Source organism: Lissotriton helveticus, chromosome 6 (genome assembly GCF_964261635.1).
Source record: "Lissotriton helveticus chromosome 6, aLisHel1.1, whole genome shotgun sequence".
NCBI lineage: Eukaryota > Metazoa > Chordata > Amphibia > Caudata > Salamandridae > Lissotriton > Lissotriton helveticus.
This window is the reverse complement of record NC_136067.1, coordinates 1,311,212,894-1,311,235,020: the sequence shown is the minus strand read 5'-3', so window position 1 is coordinate 1,311,235,020 and position 22,127 is coordinate 1,311,212,894. Positions and strand designations below refer to the sequence as shown.

The 22,127-nt window shown below is 42.7% G+C and overlaps 1 protein-coding gene across 1 annotated transcript in view; it reads right to left on the bottom strand.

Annotated features, from left to right (window-relative positions):
• Positions 1-22,127, bottom strand: part of OPRM1 (opioid receptor mu 1) — a 469,773-nt gene that overhangs the window by 13,153 nt on the left and 434,493 nt on the right. Inside the window, exon 2 of the mRNA XM_078646977.1 lies at positions 5,750-6,102. Within this exon, the coding sequence (XP_078503103.1) occupies positions 5,750-6,102 (353 nt within the window). The remainder of the gene's footprint in view (positions 1-5,749; positions 6,103-22,127) is intronic.

Sequence of the window (22,127 nt, the reverse complement as noted above, 5' to 3'; positions counted from 1 at the left end):
AGGCTGATCAGACCCTCCAGAGCTGTTGTACCTCATTTTTCTTTGGTGCTACATTGGGGTCATCGGGGAACGGCAAGTCGACAAACCGGGCTTCATGGGATCGGTGACTGCGGTGTGCAGGGGAGTGATACCTTAACTCCAATGGAGCTTCTCAGGAATTTCTCGAACACTGGAGGTGTTCCAGGATTCTTAGAGTCCTTGTAGGCTTCAGGACACACAAGCAGTGATTGTTGAGTCCTTCTTGCAGATGGCAGGGTTTCGCGCCTTTTCTTTCTTCAACAGAGCTTCTTTTCTCGTGTAACAGGTCTTCGTTTGTCCTGGTCTTCTTTGGTTCAATGAAACTGAGGTTCAGGAATTGGGGCGAAAACTAAATTCTGAATTTAGGGTCATTACATGGGGAGACAGGTAATAGCCAATGGGCTATCTACCTTTAGGGTGTCTACACCCTCTAGTGACCACTTCCTGTGAGAATAGGCACTACCACAGGTCACACTATGTGCTTTATCAGTTAATGTCTCCTTCAAATGCTGTGGAAAATTCCTTTTGAAGTGTCCTTTGTTTATCTGAGTGCTGGGGTTTCACAGCATAACAGAATGCATCCATTTGAAACTGTTCTGTGTTAAGTTATCCTCTCTTAACAATGCAAGCAGTACTCAAACCAAAAGCTTCAATATTATAAATGTAAATTCAGCAGACAATTCTTCAGAACATGTTTATTCTGGACTCAGTTTCACCAATGGTATTTCAATAAACTTTTCCCAGGAAGAAAATCAGTCTTTATCGTATTTAATTTGCAGCACTTGTAACACCCATTTTCTTTCTTTCTTTCTTTCTTTCTTTCTTTCTTTCTTTCTTTCTTTCTTTCTTTCTTTCTTTCTTTCTTTCTTTCTTTCTTTCTTTCTCCTTAATTTTTATTTCATACTTTTCTTCTTTCTTTTTTCCTTCCTCCATTCTTCCATTTTCCTTCCTTCTTTCTGTATCTCTTTCTTTACCTCCTTCTTTCTTTCCTTCTGTCTTCCTGTATTTCTCAATGTGGTTCCCTCTGTCCTCTTCTTTGTTTTTGTTTTTTTGTTTCATTCTCTCTCAAAGGCTTTATTTAGGTCTGTGATAGCCAAGACCTTTGGATTTCTATCAGATGTGATGACACCACACCCTTGATGCCTTATTAGTTCCTGTCTCCTGCCAATGCCTTTGTAAAGCCTTTTTGAATTTTTCTTTGTTTATCTGATTGCTGGTGTTTCACAGCATTACAGATTGCATCCATCTGAAACTGTTCTGTATTAAGTTATCCACTTTTTACTATGCATGTAGTACTCAAACCAAAAGCTTCTATATAGTATATATGTGAATTCATAAGCAAATTATTTTTCAGAACATGTTTATTCTGGACTCATTTTTACCAATGGTGCTTTAATAAACTTTGCCCAGGAAGATAATCAGTCTTTATCATGTTTCATTTGCAGTACTTGTGACACCTATTTTCTTCTTTCTCTCCTTTTTTCTTTCGTTATTTTCTGCTTTCTTTCTCCCTCCCTTGCCTTCTTTCTGTCTTGCTTCTCTGCTGTTTTCTTACCTTCTTTGCTTTATTCTCTTTCTTTCTTTCCTTTTTCTTTCATTTCTTCCCTCTTTCTGACTTCCCTTCCTTATTTTCTCTTTCTTGCTATCTTTCTTATCTCCTTTTTTTGATTACATGTTATTTTGTTTCTTTTTTCCTTATTCTTTCTTTCCTTTTTCCTTTCTTTCTTTCCTTCCTTCGTATGCTTCCCTTTCAGATGAAGCACATTCACACACAAAGTAGTTTCCTTCAGTGTCAAGGAGTTCTATGGTAGTGTGTGCTTTTTTTGTTAAATCAAATAAACATTTTTGTCTTTAGTCAATGCTTTATTTTAGATTGGCAAACCCCCAGGAGCTTACTGAACAATAAGGCTTTGCAAACAATATCACAAACCAAAATAAGAATTCCAAAATGTTGGCTTTGCCAATTCTTGTTTGAAGATGTCGACAAATGTGTATTTTGGTTTGGAGCCCCGCTTGTTCATTTGAATAGGATTTAAGTTTTTCGTAATTTACTTCTTTTTGGAATCCTCTCCTCTGACACCTGAGCCTTGTGGATTTCCAATGCAGCACATCATTTGTGTTCCATGCACCTGCACTTGCTCTTCTTTTTCCTACTCGTTACTCTTTTGCCCATATTGTGCTCATTTAGTACAATGACCTACAGGGGCATGATAGGTGGTTAAATAACCTTCCGAACCATAGTTAATGATCAAACAAAGTCAGCTCTTTAAGCCAGAAATGGGTTGGTGCCTGCAGTGTGGTTACTTAAAGTGCCCTCCTCCATCAAATTATGCTGCAAGTAGGACGTTCATTAAAATAAAACCAGCAAAGTTAATGCATGCGTCTGCACTCTAAGTGGGTTATAAAATGTTTCTAGTTCTTGCTTACATCTTACACATCACTGCATGTGCAATGTACTAGTCTTCCTCTACTTTAGTTCAACCCGTAACACGACTGATAACAATAAACTTTCAGAATATTTTTTTTATTTAAAAATAAACCTTGCAGAATGAATGTACTCGGACTATAATATGTTAGTAAATGAGGCATGTACTTAGTTCCAATGTTACATATGTGTTATATTATACCAGACAGCCCCAGGAGGTAATAACCTTGCCCAATGCACTACAATGTAACCTACATATCACCTTCCCAAAGAAAGAAAGTATTTGTTGACACGGATACTGAAATATTCCACCATACAGTAGAAGCTATTTCTCCAATTACAGTTTACTGGTTTAATATGTGTTGAAACTCCATTATGTTTTTTAATCTCAATTGCAATTTATTTTGCAGGGGTCAGAGATTAAGCCTGCATCTCCCCTCCATCACCTATGAATCCAGTAACCCATCCGAAATCAATTAGTTAATCCGCAAACCCATCTGTCTATCTCGCTCAATGGCTAATTGTCTCTTTAGCATTGATTTGTGCCTGTGTGATGTCAGTGAGTGGCTATCTCTGTGCTATGTCTGTGACTGTATATATTATATTATATATATGTACGCGTGCTCTCTATATCTGTATGTACCCCTGTGTATATGGTATCTTTATGCACATAGTAACTGTACGAATGGTTAACTGTACGACTGGTGATCCGGTTGCATGTGTGCCTGTATGTCTTTTGGTATTTTTACATGCGTGTTTCTGTATATATTGCTCAGTTTTGAATGGGTGCTTTTGGGACTGTTGGTTGCTTATATATCTATGGTAACTGATCTTGTTTGTATAATGCATGCCTGTATGTTTTTCTCCTTTGCTTATGGATTCTTGCATGTTTATTGGTTCCTGTGCATGGGGGGACATGTTTGTTCGTTTTTGTGCATCGATGTGAGAATGCCTGTTTTTCTGTTATTGTGGACATCATGGGGCATATTAGCAAGAACCTCGTTAAAATTATCGCCGTTTTAGCGGCAGGAAACTGCCGCTAAAACGGCGATAATGGGCTTCCTAATATGCGTTATAGAATTCCAAAAGAAACCCAGGTTAGAATTCCTGCACATCTAACCTGGGCTTCTATTGTAATTCTATAACGCATATTAGCAAGCGCATTATCGCCGTTTTAGCCGGAGTTTCCTGCCACTAAAGCGGCGATAATTTTAACGAGGTTCTTGCTAATATGCCCCCTAATTCTTCAGGTCCGTGTTCAGGCGTATATGTATGCCTGTTGTTTTGTGCACCTTGATGCCTGTATATTTGCTACCGTATGCTCATTGGTGTGTCAATGTGATGCTTCTTTGAGTGCACACGTGCTTATAGGTATGATAGCTGTCTGTCCGTCCATTTGTCCATACATCCTTCTGATTGTCTTTTAATCGGTGTGTGTGTGTGCAGACTGCAATCATATGTTAGTCTGCGTTTGTTTATGTGTTATTGTGTGTGCATGGATGTCTGTTTTGTGAGCTGGTTTTTCTAACTAAGGGCTGTTGTTTTTGTTGATCTGGATGTTTTGGTGCCTGTATTTTTGCTTGTCTCTGAACATACATTGATGTTTTCCTTTTGGTCCGTGTGGATGGGTTTCTCAGTATCTTTTGATCTCTGCTTATGGGTGCCGCTTTATCTGTTAGGTCTATGTTTATCGGTGACTGCAGGTCTTATTGTTTGGGGGTGTCTGTATGTCATATGTGACTGACTATGTGTGTCTGTCTTTGGTCAGGGGTGTCTGTATGTGAGTGTTCTTTACTGTGTGTGTGAATACGTGTGTGACCATTGGGTGGATTTGTACATGCATGTTGGATTTTTCTTTGTGCTTGCACTAGGAAAAAACCAAACATTTGGGTGTGTCATTGATTGCTATTAACGATGCCTCCAATTGTGGAGAATCTCTGCTCAGTTGCTTTACAGCGCTGTGTTATTTCATTTTTTCCCGTTACCACTCTAAATGATCATTGTATTAAATGTAGGCATTATTTCAGACTCAATATTGTTTATACTGCTGGTAATTTAATTCCCTTTTGGGGCCAACTAATTCTCTGTGAGCATCCTGAGAGTGAAACTAAAAAACATCCTTTCATCGATTACTCAACATGTTCCTTTTTATTATAAATGTAGTGGTATAGTGTGAACTGCCCCGTGGAAAATAGCTGGAAAAAAAAAGATTATTTATGGTCAGATTTGTAAAATGTCTGCCTAGTGTTTTTTTTTACATAAATCCATAGATACTATTGAACTGGCACCTTCCTCACAGTGTGACGGCAGCATTAACAATGGTTATGGGTGAGGATTTGCCTTCCTCCAGCTGTAGAAATTTCTCCTCTGATGTGTAATTCAGGGACCTCGGGGCATATTACCAAGGGCCATTATCGCCGCTTTAGCTGGACTTTTTCCCGCTAATGGGGCGATAATTTTATCGCCCTATTACCAAGCTGTCGCTAACACCAGTTAGCGACAGCTTGTAGGCGATAGCGGGCATTTTGGGGCCCGCTTTGCATGTCAGAAATAATTATCGTTAATGACATGCAAAGTGGGCGTGCCAAAATGTCAGCGACTGAAAACAGTCGCTGCAATCGCTATCGCCTATGATCAACACAGGCGTAGTTTTGGAAATATTCGCGCTAAGCGCGAATATCTCCAAAAGCTAACGCCTGCCCTGACCAGTTCTTAGCCATGTTATCCAATGAGAGGTGGATAACATGGCTAAGAGCATTGTCATGGTAATGCCTGAATATCGCTGTATTGACAGCGATATTCACGCATTTCGCCTGTTTTTTAACGCTCCTGAGATAAACCTTGCTAAACCTTGCTAATAGCAAGGTATCTCAGCGATAAAAACAGGTGAAGGGCGGCGGTAGAAATATTCCCGCTAAGCCAACTTAGCGATAATTATCGCTAGTTGTTGGTAATATGCCCCTTAGTTCCCCAGGAGAATTTTACACTGTCAGTTAGAGGCGGAGAAAAATGCAAAAACGGAAGCAGACAAATACAAACCGAAAGAAATACATTTATGTCTATTGAACTCTTTTGAGTGTGGACTAGTAATGATTGTTTACATTCGTTCAATGATTGGGTACATATGTTTATCGTAAGTTTTTGTTCATTAATTTCCCAATACTCATTTATTTTGCTTTTCCCCAAATTACATTTTCACTTGTTTCTAATGCTTGTTAAAGCATCAACTACCCCAAAAACGTGGCTATTCTAAATGATTTGGCACAATATTTTGAACATAGAAATTAGCGAAGCCTACCACCTCACCTTTTTCGTGCTTGGTTGTTGCCATGAACATGACAGGTAAGCCGATGGCCGAAGAAAGAATCCAGTTGCAGACGTTGACAATTTTGGCGTTACGCGGGGTGCGGAAGTCAAGCGCCTTGACTGGGTGGCACACAGCTATGTAGCGGTCCACGCTCATTGTGGTCAGAGTGAAGATGCTCGTAAACATATTGTAGTAGTCTATTGAGATCACAATCTTGCAAATGATTTTGCCAAAGGGCCATGTCCCCATCAAGTAATTGACACTTTGGAAAGGCAGTGTACTTGTTGCCAAAGCATCGGCGAGGGCGAGGTTGAAAATGTAGATGTTAGTGGCCGTCTTCATTTTTGTGTACCTGAAAATTGAAAGAAACTTCATGGTAAATGTGCTTGCAAACTTCATGAGAAAGCTAAGATAACACTGTTGTGTAGTAAATGAGAGGGAGGCAACCGGGTACAGTACATTAAAATCACATGTCTGGAAGCAAGGCAATACAAAGAAAGGACATTGGATATTCAGAGTATCACATATCCATCTGCTTTTGAGTTTGATCATAAGAATGGAAACTACCTATGAGTAGAGTAAAAAATACAGCCCGATTTGTGTGTGCCTATAATCAACTGTGTGTACTGGAAGAGAATATACACTAAATACGAGATTATACACACAGCATTAATATGGTTCTCGCCACAAAGTGCTACATCACCTCTTCAGTGGTAGCAAGCACTATATAAATGCAAAGCTCTTCCTCTTCTATCCCTCCACTATCCTTCTCAATCCACATAACAGAATAACATATCATCGCAGCTCACATTAATTTGATATTTCCCACTATACTAATTCTAATTCCCCACTAACCCTTTTTTGGGTTCCAGAGTAGCGTGCTACTCCCGAAAAAGTGCTTTGTCGCCTCATCAGGGGTAGCAAGCGATCTATAAATGCAATTACAATACAATACAATATGACAGTTCTAGAAAAGAAAAGACAGAAATTTGTAAATAAATAATGAAACACTTAAAATAAGTCTTGTTCCAATTATCAATTTTTTTATTGTGGTTTCATATGTTCCCAATGTCATGTTTTTATAATAATGCATGTGTTAGCTACCTTTAAACTCAATGCATGCTGTTTGAAAGTCAATCGAATGGGCATCAGAGAACTCACACTACACATTCAGTTAACTAAAGTCTATGGGGCAGATTTACAAGGAAGTGCTGCAGCGCGGCAACGCAAGACTTTTGGCTGCGCCACGCTGCGACACTTCCAAAGCACAGGAATGAGACATATTTACAATAATATGTTGCATTCCTGTGCTCTCCCCTGTGCTGGCGCACAAACTGGTGCCATGCACAGGCGCATGCCCCCATGCACCATGGTGCAAGGATGCCTGCATCATGGGGAGATTGTTTTTGTGCAGGAAGGGGAACCTTCCTGCACAAAAACAATCTCTACAGACATTTTCCTCTTCCAATGAGTGCTGTAGAAGGCAGCACGTATTGAAAGAGGAAAAGACGAGGAGAAATGAAAACATTTCTCCTCGTTGTGCCTTGCTATGCCACCCCTAGGGTGGCATAGCATTCAGACACATTTCCAGATATACGATTCCCACACCCACAGCAACACCCATGGAACGCCCCTTTCACATTGCTGTGTGTAAAGGGGCCATATTTACAAGGAAAGGAAAAGTCACGCAGGGTGGCTTTTCCTGTCCTTGTAAATATGGAGCAGTAACATGCGCCACCAGTACGTCACAAAAAGTGACGCACTGGTGATGCAGGGGGCTTGTAAATCCGCCAATTTATTCGGAAATTAAAACACTCCGCATTTTAAGGTGACCCAATGCAACATTTTTCAAAACAACAGGCGTTTCTCTCAGTACTTAGAAGCCTCACAGAAAAGAATGAAACTGCAGGAGTGATGACATCTCAATTCAATTCAATTCAATATATTTATTAAAGATTTGGAACTCCTCGGAGGTCCACATAAAATGCATTCATAGAAGTACAAATAAAACAGAAACACATAACAAGCATAATCACAAACCATCATAAAATTATCAAGAGCCTGCCTTCAATTAGCTAAATTTCAATAAGTAGAAACAAACAATATTATCAGAAAGCCCTGATCATACAGTACTTGAGATTTTCCACATTATAACTCCTAGGATGATACAATGGACATTATATAAGCTGACAGTTCATTTAATAAAAACCAAAAGTTCCATTTCAACTAGAGAATCAATTTAAAATTAGAGACAAAGTAAAACATGGGCATAATCAGACCTGTGCAAAAGGCAATTCAGTAGCAACCAGCTCACAAGAGAGAAACCTCCTGAATCTCACTGCATATAAGTTTTTAGAATTAACAACAGAACATAGTGGGAAGCAAAAAGCAACCTAACCCTAATTATGAGAAAATAGCAGTTAATAGCTGCCTATCAATGTTCAAAATACAAATTAATAAAACTAAAGACTACTACAGATGGAGAGCTAGCTAAAAGGCTGGCTAAGAGGATAGCCACCCGTTTGAAAAGTGTACTAAAAAGGCAAGAGAAATTAAAAAGTTTTAGTCCCACTGCTTCGTTTTTTGTCCAAAATTGATAATCTTGGGTTGGTGCTATATTTTATACACAATCTTATAAAAACATCATTACAGGGTTAAAGTATATACATGAATTCCTTAAAACGATTAAATAAGTTTACGCACACTGCTTCGTTTTTAGGACAAAAGAGATAATCTCGAGCTGATGCTACGTTTTTAACGGAGTTTTGTAAAAACATCGGACAGAGCAAATGATAACGGCTCAATGCCAATGCTGTACATACAAACAAAACATGGTCCAGAGTCTGGGTGCTCAGCATACACAAATTACAAATTTTCCGATTATTTGGATTCTGAGACCAGTTTGCTGTAAGGTCATTTAAGGGCAGAAGATTCATGCAACCTAAAATAAGTAAGCGACGAATGCTGTGTTCTAAGTTCCAAAATAAATATTTTTGTGCAATTCTCGGAGAGTTTGTCCTAATTATTAGTTTTAATCTTTCTTTGGAGTTACAGGATTGAATGTCTCTATCGAAACTAATTCTGTCACTAAGAGTTTTTAGGAGAGACTTAAATCCTAATGATGGAAGGGCAAGCACTGATTCTTCTTGTATACTAAAGACTTTTAGTGCCAAAGAGAAATCACGGTGAAAGGAGTAGTTACCTGCCTTAACGTCAAAGATTTCATGGCATAAGACACCTCTCAGTGAATCAGGGTTGCTATGTTTTAGCTGATTACCCCAACGTAGAACCCTGGATAAGCCTTGAGTATAGGAACTTATCAAACCAAATTCCAATCTGATTGCTGCAGTTGGAACTAAGGTGTTAAAATTACATATTTTTCTTAGTATCTGGCCTTCAACCTTGTCCAAAAAACTCCTGTCCTTAACAGGGATTGATTCTATCGCATAAAGCAGGGTTGGGGGGATTTGTGCCTTAAAAACCGTCAATAAATGTACGAAATGTCTCCTATCCATAGCGCTGTAAAAAATGCGCAAGCCGTTGGCATTCGAAGTAGCTTTACTAGAGCAGTGTGAAATGTGAGGATTATTTTTCAAGCTGCTTGTTAAAAGTTTCCCTAAATAGAGGTATGAATCTACTACCTCCAGGCTTTCAGGACCGATTTGCCAATTAAAATTATATGATTTTCTATTTTTAGAACTTTTCAAAATTAAAATTTTACTTTTGGATACCTTTATTTTCAAAAAGTGGGCCACAGTATATTTTTGTAAGGAAGCCAACTTTCTATTCAACCCAATAGGGGTTAAGTCCATTACTACTATATCGTCTGCGTATAGTAGACATGCAAAAAGACGGGTACTGATCTTCGGGGCATTTCCATCATCTTGAGCAAAGCAATCGGGTAAGTCTGCTATATATAAGGAGAATAGCAGCGGTGCTAACAGGCAGCCCTGTTTGAGACCGTTTTCAGTAGGGATTACATTTGATAATCCTTGATTTCCACCCATTAATATCTTGCACCAGGTTTGCGAGTGGAGTGCTATGATCAAGGATAGCAGAGGGGAAGCAAACCCATTTTTTGCAGTTTTCTCCATAGTAAAGGTTGATCTACCTTATAGAAGGCTGTAGAAAAATCAATGAAAGCCATAAATACATTTGAAATACGATAGATTGTGTATTTTTCCTCTAATAATTTCAACATAAAAATATGACATCTCATCTTTGGGTGTTCTCTTGTCATACAAAGTAACTATAGCATTGGTGTTTTTATGATTAGGATGTTGTTTTCTTTCAAAAGGCATTTTTTTAAATGATCTATTACTTTTAACTCCATAGATTTGCTTGCAATTTGCAATCTACTTACTCAGCCATCTTCATTTCAGCATGAGAAACTTCGTGTAAATCCGCCCACCCCACAGGGAGAAAAGTTAAGGGGGTGGTAAAAAAAGTAGTGATTCAACATTTTAGGACTAATTTGCCAAAAGATACAGCAATAATTGCTGAGCTTCCAAACTCGGTAAAGTTAAACTTTACTTAGAAAGTGTGCTTCATTTAATTTGGGTGAAAATTAGGCACATCATAAAAAATTCACTGAAAAAAACACAGCTTAAAACTTAGGACCTGATTTAGAGTTGGTGGACGGCATCAGAAATATGACAAATATCCCTTCTGTCTTACTATAAGTACATTGATTCAAACATGTAGAACCACAGAACGTTGCCAGCTGTCTCTATGAACACACACAACATACGTCATACCACAGTCGTCTGCAATGCCCAAAATACTTTTTTGTCAACTTCACAGATACACAATAACAATTAAAAGGACAACAATATGGCAGAGATATACTGTGTGGGATGTGTGTTCATAAACATAACTATTACATTTCAGTAGTTTCATGCATTAATTGCATGGTTTTGTTGTAAGCATTAACATAAAAATTGTAACATATCTTGTTAAAGATTTTGTTACGGGTGGATACTTCTAAATAAGAATTCCTCACCTATAGAATATCCCCAGGAGCCAGACTGGATCTGTAATATTTTTCCGTATAGCTCCTGAACACTAATAGGTCCATGTCATGCAGCTCTGCCTCAACTCTGCTCCACCCTGGAAGTGACAACTAAAACTGCATATAGGTGCCAAACAAGCTCTCTAACGTCATTTCCTTTGTTTCTATTACTTCGTAAATAGATCCCAAAAAAGCTCCTGACTCTTTCTCATCAGTTAATGAGCTTTTTCTCTAATATAAATTAAATAAATATTATCCAAATATTATCAAGTCTGTTCCTAAAAACAAATGTGGGGACTGTTGCAAACAGATATTTTTGACAGATCCTCTATACGGTCTGTCTCTGGTGATTTTTACCTGTGTCATCAGAGCGAGGCCCACAGGATCACTCATGTAAAGTTCCGCTTCTGTGTGCTTAACTTACACTTGGCCTACATCAAGTTAGCATGTAGTGTTGTGCAGTGCATGTGTGTTGTATGCATGTGCTAGGTGTACGTGTGCCTGCGAAGGGTACCATACCATGAATTTTGCTTTGTACTTTAGGAGACCCAGAGCTGACTGAAAGAGCATAGGAGGTAGAGGAATCCCCCAGACAGATTTGTGGATTGCTGCTTTCCTGTGAGCTGGGTGGGACACACACTTGAAGAAGGAGAGCCAGGTTCTCCATCACACTTTAAATGTTGATTCAGATTGAGGTTTCTTGAAAGGGGCCTGGGAAAATCTTAGGAAGGAGATGGGTCTGACAATAGAATCATAATGAGTAGGGCTGAGGCCTTGGGATAACCTTTTGATACACATATCACTTTGACCGATATCTAGGAGTGAACCTCTAGTTGCTCCAATGGCCTGTGTTCTGAGGCTATCAGACTTGGAGTTGCAGACTGCCCTCTTGGAGAAGGGTGGGGCTCTTCAAAAGGAAGCAAACCCCCCAACACAAGCTTCAAAGACTGACAAACTAAATCATATTTGGGCTCTGGAAATTAACAATAAGAAGGGGAGTTTGAGGCTCCCAAAATTGGCACCTGTCATGTAGCCAGATCAGATGTGCGACAAGGGAAAGCTCTACAAGCCTCTGGTTATGAGCAGCACTGGGAAACAAGGTCTGCCCGTCTCTCAGATAAGGTGAAGAGACATCACCCATGGAATCCAAGACCACCTGCTACTGGAGCCTGGTGCACCAGTGTCTGCCTGCTTGCCATGATCAGTGAGCCCTATGAGGAAGAGGAGAGCAGGAGGATTTGGGACCCAGTTGGGGATCCTGGAGAGTGGATCTCTGTAGAGAGGGGTGAGGAGAAAGCTACTGCACTGATCGGGTCTTAAGTCAATGACCCCGTGGGCCAAAGGAGGGCTGCCGTAAAATGAGCCGTAAACGTTTCTACACAGATTGGGTCCTGGCCCATGTGCAGGCTTAAGTCCATGACCTCCATATGCTAGAGGAAGGCTGCCAGATAGAGCTTTGATAAGGGAACACTTTTAACTTTCCTAATGGAGTCAGAATGTGACTTCTATGACTCAGACTTCTAGTGGGACCTAATCTGAATGTCGCCTGTAGTGAATAATGAAAAGCCATGACTGTTAGTGAGAGGGAATTGAGACTCAGGGAAATGCCATTAAATACTGGATCCCTGACCTCATGGGTCTGTCTGTATTGGCTTGTATATGCCATATTTCACTTTTGTTAATATATTAATACTACATTTGTCATAAAAGAAAGTTTTCAACTAGATAATCAGTAAATGTTGATATTGAACCTATCATGCGTTGTGAGTCTGTGCTCACCCCCTGTACATTCCTCCCTCCATGAGAAGCCTTGGACTGCTTGTCCCAAGCTACCACTGAGGGTAAAGTGCTGAAAGGGTACTTGGCCCAGTTGCTCAAGATCCATAGTATGCAGGGGCACCTGGATATCAGGAGTAAAAGGCCTCAACCTCTACAGTTGTGCCGAGTGGCTCCTGCGTGCCCTGTGGCCATCTAAATAGGGTTCTGACAACAATGTTGACTTGGACCTACAAAATGCCAGACTGGATGGTGGATTTGAACCTGAAGGATGCCTATTCCTTACTACAAACCTGCAGGCCCACAGGCACTATCTGTGGTTCAAGGTGATCATTAACATTTTCAGTTTGCCATACTAAGTCTTGGCTTCATCAGTGTCTTCATATGTTCACAAAGGTGATGGCGGTGGGCGCAGCTTATCTTTGGAAGTTGGTGGTATCAGTCTTCCTGCAGATCAATTACTGACGTTTGAAGATGGGCTCACCACAGAACCACCTCCAGATGATGGCAAACCTCTTTATAACGCTGAGGTTCACACTCAATGTGCCAAAGTCACACCTCACTTGCAGAGGTTCCCTTCACCAGCCTGGATACTTTTCAATTTTGGGCATTACCTCTGGATCAATCAGTCCAGAAATGTTGGTTATGACCCTCCCCGTTTCAGCCTTGGTCCTGGGTCTCAATGAAGGTGAATCTGAGACTTCATGACCTACTATCCTCCTGCATCCTGGTCTTTGACCATGCCAGATGAAACATGCATTCTCAACAGTGGGATCTAAAGTTTCAGTTGGCCCAGCACCAGGGAAACTACTCAGATGTTATCCCAATTTTGGAAGAGACTGCATAAGACCTGCAGTGGTGACTGCTAGACCACAGTTGGACTAGTGGCTGACCCCTCTACCTACCTCATCTCCATATTAACCTGCTGGAGTTGAATGCCATTTGCTTGGCATTGAAAGCGTTCTAGCCATCCATCAAGGCGGAGCTGATTAAGATCTTCACAGACAACACCATCATCATGTGGTATTGCAACAAGCAGGGCAGTGTAGCACCCTGAGGTTTTTTTCCAGGATGTCTTTCGCCTCCCAAACTGGTTGAACCATAAGGCATTTCCATGATAGTGCAAAAGGGAATAGGACATGTTACAAGGCAAACTTTTACAACGTATGCCTTTAAAAGCGGTTTTTGCATTGCAACATCCATTACAACGCATGCTTTTACAACCCATGCCATCCAAATGCATTTTTAGAAACTACACTTACAACGCATTCCATTACAATGCATCCCATTACAACAAATACAATTACAATGCATAATACGTTTAGGGCAACAGTAGTATAAGTGTTGGATTGTGTATGGGTAAACATTTCTTTTCCCACTCAAGTGAGTGCAACAGTAGGGTAAGTGTTGGATAGTGTAGGGGTAAAAATTACAATGCTCACTCCAGTGCGTGCAACAGTAGGGTAAGTGTTGGATAGTGTGGGGGTAAAAATGACTATTCCCACTCTAGTGAGTGCAACAGTAGGGTAAGTGTTGGATAGTGTAGGGGTAAAAATTACTATTTCCCATTACTTATCTTATAATGCGTTGTAATGGCATGCGTTGTAGTGACATGCGTTGTAATGGCTGCATTGTAATGGCATGCAATGCAAAGGATGTTGCGTTGTAATGACTGCATTGTAAAGGTAGTGCGTTGTAATGACCGCATTGTAATGGTTGTTTTCCTGCAACTGCTGGTGGGAACTTTAAACGCAAGGGCAGACAAACTCAAATGGTGATGCCTAGCAGATCACGAAGAGCAGCTACACCCAGAGGTGAACCAGGTCATCTTCCAGCAATAGAGAGAACCCTAGCTCCATCTCCTCCTTGCTCCTGAGGATGTGCAGTCAACACTTTTGCACACTGGAGTACCAAGAATCTCTCTCAGAGACAAATTCCACCTAGAGTGGAGCTGTGGACTCCAGTATGCCTTCCTGCTGCTACGGCTTGTGGCAGAAGTTGAAGAAAATAGCAACAACCGGGCCAAAGTTATCTTAGTGGCTCCAGATTGTGCCAGGAGTATATGGCTCTAGAAACTTCCAGATATGAGCATCTGTCTGATCAGGCTGCTGCTTCCTGCTGGATATTCTGTTGCAGCAGCAGAGCAGGATCTTGAACTTGGGACTGCACAATCTGCAGCTCCATGCGTGCAGTTTAAGCAGCAGCAGTTAACTGCATGTGATGTACCCCCTAAAGTAGTTGATGCTATCATGGCAGCCAGGCATCCTTCACAAAAACTGCTTACGACAAACTCTGGTACAAGTTTGTGGCTTGGTGCAGCACCTGTAACATAGACCTGTTGCAGACCAAACTTCAGAAGTGTGATCTTTTATGTTGTCTTTGGCCCAATAAGGAAAGGCTACTTGTTGCCCCTTTTTGGCTTTTTGTGTTTACTGGACAAACCACACTTGTTCAAATCACTAGTTGTGATCTGATTTTTCAAAAATTTGATCCACATGCTTCCACCTGAAAACTTCATGATGCCACAGAAGAGGACTTTATCTAGGTGGATAGTCCTCTGCATTTAGATCTGGTACACGTTGGCTAAGAAGCAGCCTCCAGATGGATTCAGATCCCATTCTACCAGGGCCACGGCTGCTGCCACTTCACTGACACAAAGTGCCTGTTCTAGATAGTTGTCAGGCCACAATAGGGGCATTAGTGTACACGTTCACAAACATTGTTGCCTTGACAGCCAGCTCCATCACAAATGGCATTTTGGATGTTTAGTCCTGCATGACGTTTTGGAGAGTCTTTCCACAACCCCCCACCCCTTCGCCAGGTACTGCTTTGGTATCTATTACAATTTGGAGAAGCTGCTGCTGAAAATATCCAAAAGTTGAACAAGTTATATACCTTTGGTAACCCTCTTTCTAGGGGATTCTTCATCTAGCTGCAGATTCCTTACTGAGCTCCTATCGCCCCCTTCTGTGGAATGGACTATTTTCCATCTAAAAAGTTCCCGCATTGGAGATCTGAACACTGGCATGAACAAATGGTTTTGGGTTGTGCATCCGAGGGTACAGGTGATGTCCAGAACGATGTCAACACAAACACCCAGAGCTATCCAGGGGAGGTAACTAGAGGCTATGGGGTCGCAAGGAAGAGCTGGCCTCCACCTACTCTATGTACACTAATTAAGCTACCCGAGTTCAGTTAAGTTACAGTGTCCCTCTCAGCGCTACTTAATAGGAGATCTAGACACACCCAAACATTTATCAGGTTGTCCTCACATACCACCAGGATCCATGCTTCATCATAGGTCATCAATCGGGAGGCACTTCTAAATTAGAATGGGCCTGTATCTACAGTGAATTAAACAAGCATTTGCAATGCAATAGGTCTCGCAATAGAAAAGTTTGAGCTTTTGGTGTGTAAAATGTAAATATTTTTTAATTATTGTTTATGTTTTTCAAAATATAAAAGTATTAATTTTGTTATTAGAAATGCCAATAGTTATAAAGTTAGCAAATGTTACATCAATAGCATTAGTAAAGGTACATGTTTAGTTTTCCCCTGTCTTAAATGTATTGATCTGACAAATCACAATGTTTTAACAAGAACAGAAGTGAAAACATTTAAAATCTTTTTATGACATTTGTAATAAAGCTTGAAATATTGACAGTAAATATTTGAACCAGTTGTTGTTGAATGGTTGCACAGATTGATGCTATTGTGGCGCTGAGTGATGTTGTTTTGGGGACAAGTGATGCTGTGGCGTTCAGTGATGCTGTTGTAGCGCATAGTGATGTTGTGGTGCCCCTGAGTGATGCTGTGGTGGTGCTGAGTGGTGCTGTGGTGGTGCTGAGTGGTGCTGTGGTGGTGCAGAGGGGTGCTGTGGTGGTGCTGAGTGGTGCTGTGGTGGTGCTGAGTGGTGCTGTGGTGGTGTTGAGTGATGCTGTGATGGTGCTGAGTAATGCTGTGGTGGTGCTGAGTGGTGCTGTGGTGGTGTTGAGTGGTGCTGTGGTGGTGCTGAGTGATAATGTGGTGGTGCTGAGTGATAATGTGGTGGTGCTGAGTGGTGCTGTAGTGGTGCTGAGTGATGCTGTGGTGGTGCTGAGTGATGCTGTAGTGGTGCTGAGTGATGCTGTGGTGATGCTGTGGTGATGTTGAGTGATAATGTGGTGGTGCTGAGTGATGCTGGTGTAGCGCTGAGTGATAATATGGTGGTGCTGAGTGATGCTGGGGTAGCGCTGACTGATGATGTGGTAATGCTGAGTGGTGCTGGGGTGGCGCTGGCTGATGCTGTGGTGGTGCTTAGTGATGCTGTGGTGGTGCTGAGTGGTGCTGTGGTGGTGCTGAGGTGGCGCTGAGTGATGCTATGGTGGTGCTGAGTGATGCTTTGGTGGTGCTGAGTGATGCTGTGGTGGTGCTGAGTGGGGCTGTGGTGGTGCTGAGTGATGCTATGGTGGTGCTGAGTGATGCTGTGGTGGTGCTGAGTGATGCTGTGGTGGTGCTGAGTGGGGCTGTGGTGGTGGTGCTGAGTGATGATGTAGTGGTGCTGAGTGGTGCTGTGGTGGTGCTGAGTGGTGCTGTGGTGGTGCTGAGTGATGCTGTAGTGGTGCTGAGTGGTGCTGTGGTGGTGCTGAGTGATAATGTGGTGGTGCTGAGTGATGCTGGGGTAGCGCTGAGTGATAATGTGGTGGTGCTGAGTGATGCTGGGGTAGCGCTGAGTGATGTTGGGGTAGCGCTGAGTGATGCTGGGGTAGCGCTGAGTGATGCTGGGGTAGCGCGCCGCTGAGTGATGCTGGGGTAGCGCTGAGTGATGCTGCAGCAGTTATGTCATACAGGGACACATTCTTTTGTAGCAAGCAAGGGGTGAGTAAGTGATTTGCGCGGAATCACAGGATGTTCAGCAGACGTCCAAAGCCCGGAGCCGGCAATTCTGAGCGTTAAGCCACACCCTGTCTTGGTTCTGTAATGACAGCCAGAGCAGAGAGCGAGAGAGAGGGGGCTTGTACCTGGCTTAGATGCTTGGTATGTTGGGCAGGTCAGTGTTTTAACTTACGGCGACAAGCCCTTAGCCGTGGGCTGCACGCATGCCCCTAGAATTATGTTCTGACTTCTCTGCATTTCTTGCTGGGGACACAGATTAAGTCGCCGATCCTTTTAATATCTTTCCCCTGCCATATAAATATGTGTTTACCGAGTCCCTCGCTGTTTAAATGTAAACAATGTAAGTATGCTTCAGCTCACAAGTATGAATCCGCGCAAGGCCAGCTCTGCCTTCCATCCTTCAGCGCATGCTACATTGGGATTTAGTCCAGTTATTCGCAGCGCTTAGCATTTGTAAACTTGCGAAGTGAGGCCGTGGTCACGATCAGTATTATTTTCAGTTCTTAGAAACAACAGCAGTGCGCAATCCTCCCTGTCCGTGGAAAGCTGATAAGATTTCACCGGGTGCTCGTGGCTGGAGGTGGGTAGACTTTGCTCGCTCGTCCACACGCCCGGGGCGAGGCAGATTCTAAAGTACACATCCTACTCGTTGTGTCTAGGCCCCAGCCATTCATTCGCATTTACAAATGAACGTACCTTGTAATGAGACTTAACAACGGGATTTGTAAGAGTTAAAAAAAACTAGAGTGAGTGAGAGCTGGGCCCAACATACGGTTGTATGTATAGTGTCCTGGCGAGATGGTGAGCTAGGCGTGTATGAAAAGAAGGTAGGCACTATACTTCTGTGAGGGCAGGATCTGAAGCTGGGGAGAGAGAGTGCAAGTTGCCTAAAGAATTGGAGTTTGTAGTATTTCTTTCAAACATGCCCCTAGAATTACTGAGTCCCACGCTGTTTAAATGTAAAGCGATGTGCCTCGCGCGGCAGCAGGAACGGACGATTGTATGTATAGTGTCCTGGCAAGATGGTGAGCTAGGCGTGTATGAAAAGAAGGTAGGCGCTATACTGTTAAAATGTGGAATTTCAAACCATTCATTAAGCAGGATGGCTCCGTCTAGTGGTCCTTGTGCAGTGTGTACTGAGCCATGTGGTATGATGTGATGTGATATATTTTCTGCCAATGTGCAGTGTAAAGTCCAGTAGCCTTGCTAATACATGTTTATGTGATCGAATCTGGAGTGATAAGGTATGCTGGGTTGTTTTTGGGGTTGACGAGTGAGAGGAAAGTGTGAAGAAACCTGACGGGAGGATCCTATTTGAAATGCTAACTTTGTTCAGCTGTGCATGGATGTGTTTCGAGGTCGTAGATGGTTGGTGTGAGTCAGTGGCAGAGACAGTAAGGTATCATGCAGATGAGGCGAATGATAACTGAAAGTGGACAGGAAAATGAAAGAAGTGGAAGGAAAAAGACAGGAGGAAGCAAAAGGTGTAGAGAAAGGAAGGTGAAGGAGGAAGACAGTCGGAAACGAGAACCGAGGAGGGGAAGGGGTGAGTAGACTTAAGATGAGAGGCAGGAGGATGAGAAGGAAGGAAACGAGGACGGAGGAGGGGAAGGGGTGAGTAGACTTAAGAGGAGAGGCAGGAGGATGAGAAGGAAGGAAACGAGGACGGAGGAGGGGAAGGGGTGAGTAGACTTAAGAGGAGAGGCAGGAGGATGAGAAGGAGTAGAGAAGGGTGGGAGGGAATTAAAGTGGGAACAGCTAAAGGAACAAGGTTTGGAGATGGTGGGCATAGAAAACTGCAGGACGAGCACTGGGGAGGGCTATTAAATGAGTGGGCGGAGAGGAGCCGAAGCAAAACAAGCGGCCGGGGGGCGAGGAGCAGATCACCGTGAAAGAAGTGTAATTAGGGGGAGGAGAAGTGAGGCCCGTTGTGCTGGGGAGAGTAGAGATGCGAGTCACGGCCTGCGGCTGTGAAAAGTGAAGTGAATAATTAGGGGAGGAGAACTGGCAGAGTACGAGCCGAGCGCACGCTGGGGAAGCCTGTGGGAGGGAGGCTGATGCCTTTCATGTGGGGAAATGCGCGTGCTTGTGGTCACGTGATTCTCATGAACTGTTGGAAATCCGCTTTTTGAGAGCCTTTTGAGAGCCTTGGGTTTAAGTCTTGGTTTAGTGGTGGTTTAGCGGCATTAGACTCGCATATTCATTCCTGCGGAATGGAATAGGCGAGACCTAAAAAACAATGTTGCATCCTAAATCCTATTTATTAATTGGACAAACCACTTGGTATTAAAAGATTAACATGAGGAGATAAGGGAACTATTACCCATTCACCACAATTTCCGTCATCAAAAGTGGTGATGTGGTAATAGTTCCCCTTATCCCCACATTGTGTCCAGTACTCCTATTAAGTCGTGCTGAGAGGGACACTGTAACATAACTGATTACAATTCTAGGGTAGCTTAATTTGTGTGCATATGGTGTTCAGAAAGTAACTGATATCAGCATGCCTGGGTCGCGCCCTTATGCGGTTCCAGTTGTTGTTTCCTGGGCAGAAAGGAGTTTGCCCAGAGCCGCATGGTGTCAGATTCTGCCATGCAAGTGTTATGCTGAAAAAATCTCCTGGATTCAGTCTAGTACCTGGGAATACTTTAACTCATTCCGTGCTAATGACGAAACCACTCCGTCACGAGCCACAGGCGTGCTGTGCTCATGATGGAGTGGTTCCGTCACGCCGCGGCCGCTCCGCCCACGCGGCACTGATTCCTCGCCTGTGCGGGCGAATTACTGAGTCGGCGGAGCCGTGACGGGACCACTCCTTCATAAGCACAGCGCGCCCGTGGCTCGTGACGGAGTGGTTCCGTCACAAGCATGGCGGCGCAGCGCGACCCCCCTCCCCCCCAGCGTCGCGCCGGAATTACCCGCGGCCAAGGAGTTAAAGGTGAGGACCATCCAGTTGTATAGATTGTCCACCAGGTAGAGGGTCACTGAAGGTGAGTAACTATGAATCCAAGACTGCTGTAACATTTCGTTTTCCACATTTTTCTGAAATGTCTCAGTGACTTATTGAATCACTAACTGGTGCAGTTCTGAGCAGCACTAGAGGCTGCTCCTACTTTGCCCTTCTCCGAGTATTTTTAACATTCTATATAAATTCCAATTTTTCTTCAGCTCCTCCTTTGACCTTCTGCGAGTATTTGTAACGTTCTATATATATTTCCATTTTTCTTCAGGGTGGTGAAGCAAAAGAGAGACATAATCGAGTTATGTTGCCATGAATGGCAGGGTTTTCTGACTAAAACCTTGCTAAAACTTCAACGAGCAAATTGTAGCAAATGCAAAGCAAAGATATGCGAATAAGTAGCCGTAAGTCATGATTTTTAGATATTCACATCTATGGGCCACTAAGTAATGATTTTTTAGATCTAAAAGATATCTGTTCTGATTAACTGCCTAGCTTTGCTTCAAAAGAGTATTAAGCTACACAGTCAATGCATCACCAAATGCGATGCAGTGCGCGCAACGAAATTCATTTTATTTATTTACCTGTTAACGTCCGTAATCCATACATTACAACCCCCCACCCTGCCCCTCCCCTCCCTACGTCACCACCCTGCAGTTACACCTACCACCGGCCGTGGCTGTTGGTTCCCAGTTCGGCCCTGGCATAGAGTAGAAGTAAGTTTGCAGGAAAGAAGAGAAAAGGAGACTAACGGAAGTCTGAAAGGGGAACAGTAAAGGTGAGATTGTCATGGGTGGAAGATGAATCTTAAGGTGAAAGTCATGTATATGAAACCCTGAAATGAGCATAGGGCACTCTAAAAGGAGGTAAACGGCATAGAGAGGCAGAGGGGAAGAGCAAGAAAATACCACCTGACTGAGGGAAGGGATGATGAAACACTCTTGTGTGGGAGAAAGATAGAGTTGGGCATGGCCGATAAAGGGGAAGTTGCCTCTAGGAAAAAAAAAGAAAAATATGAAAGAGTGAAAGCAGTGTGGGTCATTTGCGGTTGCCACAAACAAGAAGTGGTGGGACGGGTGGAACAGGGTGCAGGGGAGCGCTGAAGGGGTAGGACAGAGGGGTTCAATAATTAAAAAAAAGATTTACCTGAAGCTGTTGGCCAACCCTCCAGCTTCCCACGTCAGTGTACCTCTTCTTCCTTGTCCCAGCAGACACAGGGACAGAGTCAGAGACTCTGTGGGGAATCACCAAACTGCTCTCATTGAGAGCTTCACTGGGACCGGCCTGGGTTGGCTGGTTTAATGCTCGATAAGGCACAAGGAGTCTGTGCTGTTCCTGTAACCCAGCTGTGCAATACAGCTGGGCAGCTGGGTTGGAGAGACCTAACTGCACATGTCTTTTTGGCCGGCCTAAGATGGCCGGTAAAACAGACATGCGCACTTAGAAGTGCACTCAGCATCTAGTCAAGAACTCCCCTTTCAATTAGAAATGCATTTATATTTCAAAAAAACTAAAAATTCAATTGAAACAGGCCATATTTAAAACAATTATCTTCGTCCTGGAAGCTCGGGCTGCAGCTATAGATCTCCTACCGTGTCGTTTTTCCAAAGTAAACTACCCCGTTCCATCGTGAAAATATCTGGCTTCTATGATAGCTCATCTAGCCTATACACTACAGTGGATTTTATCTTTGGGTCCACAGTTCGCCATATCAGGATCTAAATGTTGGGGTAAGTTTTCTGGATATAATTGGGAA